We start from the raw sequence: 10072 nt of genomic DNA on the forward strand, positions 1-10072 counted from the left end.
TTAGGGTCCAGACAAATCCTGGGCATATTAGCCTGTTAGTTTAGATGTGCAGTATTTACCTGTTAAACAAAGAGAGGTCACTTTTTGCTTTACTTTGCTGTATTATGTGTTTTAGTTACTCTGATCAAAACAAAGCATCCCTATGAGTGTGTTTTCCTTTTGATAGGTCGAAGAACTCTTGCTGTTATCACAAAGCTGGATCTCATGGATGCTGGCACTGATGCTATGGATGTGCTCATGGGAAGAGTGATTCCAGTCAAGCTTGGCATCATTGGAGTCGTGAATAGGTCTGTCTGGGCCCACTGATGCTATTTTTAAAAGTGTGCTTCTATGAAGTAATGCTTTTAGCTTTTTTTAACCATGAATGTAGTTTTAAGAATAGGGTGAGAATGTTGAAATAAACTTCTGAATAAGCAAGCGAGGAGCTCGTTGCTCACTTCTCAAAAGCTTTTGTTCTTCCATTCAACCAGCTGGTAATTTGGAAAGAAATAGAGACACTTCTTCCAAAAGAACTGTAGTGTCATCACTTCTTTCCACTGTTGTTCTTCAGCTTGAGGAATACTTCTGCTCAGCTGTTCACATTAGCGCTGATCCAGTACAGATCCCGTGTACTTTAGTGCTAACTGCATATGGCTACATCACTGCTCACTTCAGTTTTTGCTTTAGTGAGGTCAAATCTCATGTGGTTTTAATAAAAGCTTTGCTTAGTCTGTGTACAGCTGCTCCCCATACTGATTTGTTGACTATGCAGCATGGAACAAAAAATAAAACCTTTTCAAGTTGTTTTTTTTTTTTATGTGTGTAAAGCAAAAATCAGTTGTTAGATGTCCTGTCCAGACAAGCATAAGGATGAATTTTTTTTTTCTTTGCATCTCTTAACTGGTGTGCAACTCTGCCTTTTACCTTCAGGAGTCAGTTGGACATTAACAACAAGAAGAGTGTGGCTGATTCCATTCGTGATGAGTATGGTTTTCTTCAGAAGAAGTACCCTTCCCTAGCCAACCGAAACGGAACCAAGTATCTTGCTAGAACACTGAACAGGTATTGCTCTAACATATAAACTGATGTGTCAGAAAGGTGTGCATACCTTCCTTTTTAACTTTAGTTTCTCTTTTGGTGCTGTAGAGGGATACATTGAGGAAAACTAGGATTCCAAACTCTGATTCTCTCAGTTTTTGAATTCACTGTAATTTTTCTGAGTAATTGTTTTCCTTTGGTGATTATTTTTGTCTCTTCTCTGTTCTGATAGAGATAGTAATACTGAAACCTTTCCTTCCTGCTAATGAGGGGCTGTTTTCTATTTTTAGACTACTGATGCATCATATCAGGGATTGCTTGCCAGAACTGAAAACCAGAATTAATGTTTTAGCTGCTCAGTACCAGTCTCTACTGAACAGCTATGGGGAACCCGTTGAAGACAAAAGTGCTACTTTATTGCAGCTTATTACCAAATTTGCCACAGAATATTGTAACACTATTGAAGGAACAGCAAAATACATAGAGACTTCAGAGCTGTAAGTACCAAATTTCTCCTAGAATATTGACTAAGTGGTTAGATTGATCCAGTGGCTCTTACTGGCTTTCGTTGGCAACAGCACTGCTCTGGAGCATAACACACTGCAAAATGTTTTGAATCCAAACAGCTGTAAAAAATGCTTCCAATTAGAGCTTTTTTCTTGTTTGCTACTTCAGTTGTTATTTTACTCTTTCAGATGTGGTGGAGCTAGAATCTGCTATATTTTTCATGAGACCTTTGGAAGAACTTTGGAATCTGTTGACCCACTGGGTGGCCTTAACACAATTGATATTCTGACTGCCATTAGAAATGCTACCGTGAGTGTTCCTCTGTATATCTAAGTGTTGTGGCTCTGTGTTGGATAGGAAGATAAGGTTTCAACAAATTTGTGCTTCTTCAGTCCTTTGAATTAATGATATCAGCTGAATGAGTTGATATGAAGAGGCTGAATCCTGATTTTTAGTACTTTAAGTGGAAAAATTACAATATCCGAATTTGGAGACATTACTCTGTATGGAATGAGTTTAAGGTAAATGGTTCCACCTCCTTGCTGTTATTTACAGGCTGAAATAAAGCTCAGGCCAGGCTTTGGAAACTCTGTGCTGAAGCTGTTAATATATAACAGAATGGTGATGGAAGACTGACTCTGCATTTCTATTGCATTAAGCACTTCTGTTAGTTATGACAACTCAGTCTGAGATGTATGGGCTAGGACACAGTCAGATATTTTAATTCTGTGTAAGGGGCACAACTCTGCAATGGTTCAGTGTTTGCACGACAGAGTTGGTTTCTTGAGAATATGGGAATTGGTATTGCTAAGAGTAAGCTCACTTTTAAATTTTGGAGAATCCTATATATAGAATGTTCACTCTTTAGAGCTTGACTCTGTGTGTCAGGCACATCAGTCTACTTTTGTACTGTGTCCTGTTGGGTGTGGAAACACAGTCAGGTTTCTGCATGGTCTTGGAGCTTGTGAGGTGCTCTGCGGCAATGTGCATGTTCTATCCTTCTATACATGTAAAATTAAAAAATGGTGTTTAGTAACAGGAAAGATGTCATGTTTTTATGTTGCATATAACATCTTTGTGTTTCTAAAGCTCATTTAATTAAAAAAAAAAAAAAAAGAAAGGAAATTTCAGGTAAGAAATGTTTTATGTTTAGCTAAGCATTAATCTGTATGAAATTATCCCAAACACTGTGAATCAGTGACACTGAAACCCACCTATCTTGTTGGTGTGGTATTGTATGCCCAGGACTGTCAAATAAATAATGGCAATTTTTGTCTCCAACATTAGTAAGAAGATGTCTTTGCCTTTTTTAATAAATTTCAATTAAACTTGGATCCACAAATGTGAAAAGAATTTGTTCAAAGTTGTAAGCCTAGGGTGACAGGAGTAGCTAGAAATCTCCCAAGATTCTGTAAGGATGCTTGCTAATCATTGTTTAATGCAGAGTTTAAAGATAACAACTTTTATTTTTAATAATTCTTGTAACAGGTCTTAAGACCTGTTCTGAGTGTTGGGTGTGAGCACTGTGACCTGATTTATTCTGGGCTTCATCAGATGCTACTAAGAAATGCATCTTGTTTTAATTCACCATTCAGCAGCTTTTTCCCTCCTTTTGAACCAGGGTCCCCGTCCTGCCTTGTTTGTTCCTGAAGTTTCATTTGAGTTGCTGGTAAAAAGGCAAATCAAACGTTTAGAAGAGCCCAGCCTGCGCTGCGTGGAGCTGGTTCACGAAGAAATGCAGAGGATTATCCAGCACTGTAGTAATTACAGTACCCAGGTAAAAATGCACAGTTTAGGTTTAGATTTGTAATGGTTTGTCTCCCTACTTGCTTTAAAACTTGGAGAAGTCTCATCAGTAAATCTTTGGCTTGTTTTCAGGAATTACTGAGGTTTCCTAAATTGCACGATGCCATAGTTGAAGTAGTAACCTGTCTTTTGCGTAGAAGACTTCCTGTCACAAATGAAATGGTAATTTTCCATCTACTGTTATTTTGCTGGTAAAAATGTGTGTTTTCTGGAGCCTTGATGCTTTTGTTGGAGTGTCAGGAACCCAGGTTGTTAAAGGAATCTTAACTTATATTTGTTAAATAGCTAGTTATTTAATTTCTACATGGTTTGAAACTTCTTCTATATTAGAGTATGAATTCAGAAAAAACAAAGAGGTGGGGAGATTCCTCTTCAGCTTATTGTCCCCTTTTTCAATTTCCCCAAAAAGAATTTTACTAAAACTTCAATTCTACACCTCCTAGTTCCTCTGATATAGTGTATTTCCCTCCCTTGTAACAGAAGCTGTGCATTTACTGTGGAGTTTAAGATGGAGTGATGAAAATTAAATTATAGTCCTTATTCATTGTGTTTTGGGGACTTGTAGTGCCCTTTAGCTAGTGAGAACTAAAAATTCAACTTCTAGCTTTGAGTAATTATGCTTTAATATAAAAGTCTGATTTGGGCTGCTTGTTGGGAAGGAAACAAAGTATATCAGTTATTGATGCTGTGTTTGATGTGAAAAGCAAAATTTGCTTTGTATACTCACTATCCCCCACAGTGAGCCATCTCCCACTGGTTCACATGTTGTATGTGGTTTTTATATAGTTTACACTCATTAGATTGTTGAATTTTGGTTTTTTATTGCTGGAGAGGGTTAGCTTGATGAAGGTTAAACTGATGTAACATCCCAAGTGGCTGAAGGACTGAATGTATTGTGATGAATAAATGAATTATTTTCTTGCCTTCTGGATCAGAACTTCAGTGTCCTTGGGCAGTGAGAATGGCTTTTGCTATGGACACTTAGACCACACTTCCCAGCACTGTAAGGTCATTGCTCCTCACTGGCATTAGATTAGCCAACTGAATTTTTGAACTGTGAATGTCATTGCATTGCAGGTTCATAATCTCGTGGCCATTGAGTTAGCTTATATCAATACCAAACATCCAGACTTCGCTGATGCCTGTGGTTTAATGAATAACAACATAGAGGTAAGAAAATACATTCTCTTAAAAAGTTGTTTGACTCCTTTAAATGAAAGTAAAGTTGATAAAATAACAAATGCTTCAATTTCTTTCACTAAAGCACATTTCTACATTTTGAGGTATAAAAATGTGATGTGTTACAAATATGGTGTATATTCTTGTGATCTGTGGATTTGTTAGATTTCTATTGCTTATTACATTCAGGAACAGTGGTTGATATTTAACTGAAAGAATTCTGCCTGTTTTTCAGTCTGGAAAATAAGGCACCTAATTGAGTATTGGCTATAAAATGAAATTTTTTAGGAGGAAATTTAAAAACGTAGTTGTGAACTACCACTTAATGTTGAAGTAACTGTATTTTGTCTCTGACACAATGTATCAATAACTATAATGTTCCTTTCATTCGTGAAAGGATAATACAAGTATTGTTTCCTCTGTTCAGGCTTTAATTTCTGCCTGGTGTTGGCATTGTTCTTGAATCTCTGTGTTACCAAACATCAGTCTCTTTAAGAGATTTTCTCCATCAGTCTCTTATCAGTAGTTTTTCTGTTTCTCAAGCCCAGCTTTGATTATTAACACTTGTTGCTGTCATCACCCTATACAAGCAGTTCTGCAGCTGTTCTGTTGGATAGATTCTTCCAGTCTGGTTTTGCTGCAATATTTCATCCATTTGGCTAAAACTCTGTGTTTATCCAACACCTTGTTTTCATGTCACAGAATCACAGAACGGTTTGGGTTAGAAGGGACCTTAAAGATCATTTCCAACCCCCCCTGCCACAGGCAGGGAAACCTTCCACTAGACCAGGTTGTTCAGAGCCCCATCCAACCTGGCCTTGAACACCTTCAGGGATGGGACATCCACAGCTTCTCTGGGCAACCTGTGCCAGGGCCTCACCACACTCGCAGTAAAGAATTTCTTCCTAATATATAATATTAATATACTCTCTTTCAGTTTGAAGCCTTTCTTCCTTGTTGTGTCACTATATGCTCTTGTAGTGTTCTGTTTTTAAATGTTTGTTAAAATTTAAACTCTTTATTTTTAATCTTTTATCTTCTTCTGTGCATAAATTCTGTTTTGAGTGGGTACGCAGTTGAATTTGCCTTGATAGACTGCTCTTTAATCTAAACAATATGTATGGAAACTGCTGTGAATACAAACATTAAGACTTTGTGAAGCTGAACTAGAAAATTATTGTATTATCATGTGTTACTTAAACTAGTTCTTTCCTAACATTTTTCTGAACAGGACATTGGAATTTTTGAAGAACCAAACCATGTGAAACACCCTAACCTTATTTACTGGGCAACCAATTCTTAATTTCAAGAAAAATGAGATCTTTTTGTCCTGATTGCGTCCAATCTTGTTTTGCTATGAAGCAAATTTTGCCTCCTTTTTCCCTTGGGCTAATCATGTGCTGGCCACAGAATCCAATCCTTTAGATTACTTTAAATATTTAATGTTTAATGAGAGCTGTAGGGGTATTTATGCTGAGCCAAATTGCGTAGCTTTGATGTTGTTCTTTAAAGGCTCAGGTTTTGATGATGGAGCGTGTTGCAAAAATTTTTTCAAAACTTTTTATAATGAGAATTTCATTTTGACCAGGTAATTAAGTAGTTTTATCCAAATAATCAAGGTTTCATAGGACCACAGTATTATTGCATGACACTGGATGACATGAAATAACTAGTGTTTTTCTCTAAAATGTAAAGTCTGTAAAATATGAATCTTGCCTATGTGTTGATACAGAGTAATACATAATTGAGTTCTTGCTGGATTGTTTTTAAAGGAACAAAGGCGTAACAGGTTAGCTCGGGAATTGCCTTCTGCTGTGCCACGAGACAAGGTAAGTAAATATTGAGGTTTTTTATTTATTCGTTTAAAGTTTAATGCATTCTTCTTGATCCAATCTAAGTATTGGAAGCTTTGATATGCTACCCTAGTTAACAGTCTTGGGAGCTCCCAAGTACTGACTTTTTTCCTTCCATTTCATAAGATAGAAGCAGAATGTCATTTTCTTATAAAGATGCAATTTTTTAGGAGGTTTCAAATCTGGCTTTTCTGAAGACTTGTCTATAAACTTAATGATACACTACACTTGCTACTTGAATGTCATCAGAGGTAAGGTGTAAAACACCTGCAGATGTTAAAGATGGAGTCAGAACTTGCATGCTTAAATTTATAGCTGAGACACACTGATTTCTAAAGATTAAAAAGTGATTTAAAGTATCCAGTGTGCCAACAGAATGACTTTGTGGTTGTTTTTTGATTTTTTAAGTCACTCTTAAAACTGCAATTTATTGCAGTCTTGCTTTCTCTGGGAGAAGATGGTGGAGGTGACATTTTCCGTATTCTGTATTCTATCTCTGGAGCTTGCGTAATTTTACCAGGTTTTGGGTTAGTTAGAAATGACAGGTACATACATGGGTGGCAGAACCGACCAAGTCTCATGGAAAATGTTGCCTGGCTGTAGAAAAGAGTGGTCTGACAATAAGCTGGAATTTTAGACAGTTATTTAACGTTATGTGAAGTATTTAGAATTCAAAGATACAAAGCATAGTTTAAACTCCTCACAAGGTTGTAACAGGAGTTTCTACAGCTGATAGAAATTGTTACATTAAGTTCGTTAGCTTTAAAAGTGAGACCAAGTTCCAGAATGGATCTAATACTGCTGCCTTTAATCAGTATAAGACAACTGATGGATGAACTGGGAATTTAGGGCACTATCTAGAGATTGCGTTCAGTGCTCTTTGATCCTTCTTATTATTGACTTCATCTTTATATCATCAGTGTAGGAGCTGAAATGAAATTGAAGGTCAGATAATCCAAAAGTCTTTTAACTATCTTGAAGTTGCCTTTTTTTTTGCCTTTTTTTTTTTTTTTCTGCTTATATTACAGTTATTCTTGCAAATTCAAAATATTTCTTTTCTGGATTTTGAAAGATGCTAGTAGGTAAAAGTGTATGAAATCTGCTAGGTAGATGGTCTTCAGTTGAATTTTTTTTCCCCCCTTCCCTGCATTTTTTACCTTCCTTAGTCTACTAAGGCTCCAGGTGCATTGCCACCTGCTTCCCAGGAGACTGTTACTGCTGCTTCTGCTGAGGCTGATGGCAAGGTCTGTCTTGATTTCTCCTCTAAGCACTGCATGCACGTTTCTGTTGTGCCCTGCAGAAAGGAAAGCAGTTTGGATTTAGTGCTTTGTCACTGACACAGTTACCCTCCCCACTATGGACTACTTGGCACTGCTGATTTCAGCACGTGCAGTGGCAGGTAAAGATGTGCCATGAGGTGGCAAAGTCACTGCTTTCTGTTTGAACTCTTGGTTGCAATATATTGTGGTGCAAGAATGCAGCATAATTTGCCTCAAACTGTCAGTAGATTGTTTGGTGCAACAGTATTGTAATCAAAAGTGTTCAGCATGGTTGTTAAACTGCATGTTTTTAATGTGTTGACAGTTAAAGAAGGAGGACAGAAGATAAGCTAAAATGTGAGTTTCCTGCTTCCTGCAGGGAATCCTTACAAGGCTTTGTTCAAACTGAACCTCCTTTGTGTTGTTTCTCATAATCGTTGAATCCTTGGTTTACTTATATTTGTGAAATGTGTTCTGCAGTGTTTTTTTTACACTTCATCAGGTGTGATGTCTCTTGTGTTAAAATAACAGCTTATTATTACTGTGAAGGCTTTTTTGCTAATTGCTTTTGCTTGGAGTCAGAAAAGATGGGAAGTCACAAGTTTGTGTATTGGGAGTACCAAGAGGACTCAGGCTTTCTGCTTCACTGCACATGCACATTCAGCTTTTAATGCAAAGCTGCTATTTCTGTCTTCAGCGAAGTGGTTAAAGTCAAAATGTAGTCAATAGTAGAGTTTTAACTATTATTTTTATCAGTGTTTTAGAGGTTCTGATATGCTGCAAACATTAAAAAGAAATCAAGAGCTACTGTGAGGATACTGTTGTGACTTAAATTGCAGGAAGCTGCCAGATTTGGTTTGCTTTTCACATCAAACCTGTCCTGTATTATCTGGTTTCATGCTTTCTCCTGTGTAGCTTTTTTTCTGAAACTCCTTTGGAGATAGACTGGGCTCCACAGTAATACGGAATGAGAGTGGCATCTGGATTTTTGTCGTTTTGATTGGCAGTCTTGCAATCAGAAATAATGGAATGGAGCTTTCCTTGCCAGTAGTTCTCTCTTATTAACAGAGTTTGATTTGAATTCTTACAGTGTATTCTACAAAGCCTCTGAGTAGTTGTGCAATTCAAATAAAATTTCTAATGTGCACAGTTTAGCTGGGCTTCCTCCTGCGTGCTACTGTTGATATTCTATTCACTATGCTTTGTTTCTCACCTTTTTTTTTTTTTTTTTTTTTTTTTAGATTTAAGATCAGCCTGTGGTGTTTAGTTGTAAACACAATAGATAAATTTAGCTTTTTTTCCCCTCCTATATCTGAAGCAAGACATAAATAGTAGCTCAGAGCCTTGAATGACCTTGAATGTTTTTCAAACAACAATAGATTTTAAAGCACAGTAGTAAATAGAACAGATATTAGGCTTATGGAAAGGTACGAAATAAAAATTGCCCCTGTTCCATATCAAAATAAACTGTTGGGGTTTTTAATACTAATTAACAAATGCTGGATACCATCCACTGGTATTTCTTTTGCCCAGTGATTCCTAATGTTTAAGTGCTGGGTGATATGTCCTTTTCTCAGGAGATCAGTGAGTTATTCTTTGTCTGAAACTTCCCAGAAACTCTGATCTTCACTTTCAGAGGATGGAGATTTTTGTTTAGTTTTGATTTGGTACAAAAAAAGCCTTCTGTGAACTGAGGTCTGGCAGCACAAATGTGCTCATAGCTGTGGTACCTGGGAACAAAAATGTGCGTGTTTTCTAGCTCTTATTGTAAGAAACTTCATTTTGTATTTACATAAAATACCAAAGAATTTAAGTATTGCAAGAGCTGTGGTGATCTTCAACACACACTTTCAGGATGATCCTGATAGTATAGGTTTTATTGCTCCAAGGATGTATGGTCAAAGTGGTAAAAGCCAAGTGATTTAGGAAGGCCGTTTCATATTTCAGAAGTTATTTGTAGACCCTTCAAATGCTGGGGAGCTTCTCTATGTGAGACATTTTCATACCATTATTTGAAAGAATACGATTTTTAAAAGCTTTCATTTTACTGGGACCTTGTGTCTGCTGCAAGCAGCAAAGGGCGAACAAAGGTGGGGAATGTGAAGAACAGAATGGTGGGAATATACATATGAAAATCTCATTTTTAGTGAAGCTTATCTGTAGTGATTGATCAGACACTGCTTTACAGTGCCCAAGTTCTAACTCTCTCTTGTTTTTTTAAAATGTGCTGTTTGTGCAGGCTGCTCCTGGAGCAGCAGATACGTCTCAGGAGTCTGGGACAGGCAACTGGAGAGGAATGCTGAAACCCTCAAAAGCAGAAGAGGTATCAGCAGAGGAAAAATCCAAGCCAGCTGCAGCCCTACCTGCTAGTCCGCAGAAAGGACATGCTGTAAACCTGTTAGATGTGGTGAGTCATGAAAGACAAATACCTGTTCTTTGTAGTTCAGGCTC

General features: G+C 37.2%; 1 protein-coding gene across 7 annotated transcripts in view; it reads left to right on the forward strand.

The window, feature by feature from the left end:
- The window catches only part of DNM1L (dynamin 1 like), a 37530-nt gene that overhangs the window by 22046 nt on the left and 5412 nt on the right, over positions 1 to 10072 (forward strand). For 2 of the 7 annotated variants that reach the window (XM_027894228.1, XM_027894230.1), the window contains 10 exons: positions 167 to 287; positions 910 to 1041; positions 1308 to 1514; positions 1713 to 1833; positions 3146 to 3301; positions 3403 to 3492; positions 4408 to 4500; positions 6282 to 6338; positions 7529 to 7606; positions 9861 to 10028. In XM_027894228.1, coding sequence (XP_027750029.1) covers positions 167 to 287; positions 910 to 1041; positions 1308 to 1514; positions 1713 to 1833; positions 3146 to 3301; positions 3403 to 3492; positions 4408 to 4500; positions 6282 to 6338; positions 7529 to 7606; positions 9861 to 10028 — 1223 coding nt within the window. The remainder of the gene's footprint in view (positions 1 to 166; positions 288 to 909; positions 1042 to 1307; positions 1515 to 1712; positions 1834 to 3145; positions 3302 to 3402; positions 3493 to 4407; positions 4501 to 6281; positions 6339 to 7528; positions 7607 to 9860; positions 10029 to 10072) is intronic. The other 5 variants (XM_027894227.1, XM_027894229.1, XM_027894232.1 and 2 more) reach the window with 3 other exon arrangements.

Source organism: Empidonax traillii, unplaced genomic scaffold, assembly GCF_003031625.1.
Source record: "Empidonax traillii isolate 1590-97213 ecotype Southwest subspecies unplaced genomic scaffold, ASM303162v1 scaffold421:size509273, whole genome shotgun sequence".
In the NCBI taxonomy this organism is placed as follows: domain Eukaryota; kingdom Metazoa; phylum Chordata; class Aves; order Passeriformes; family Tyrannidae; genus Empidonax; species Empidonax traillii.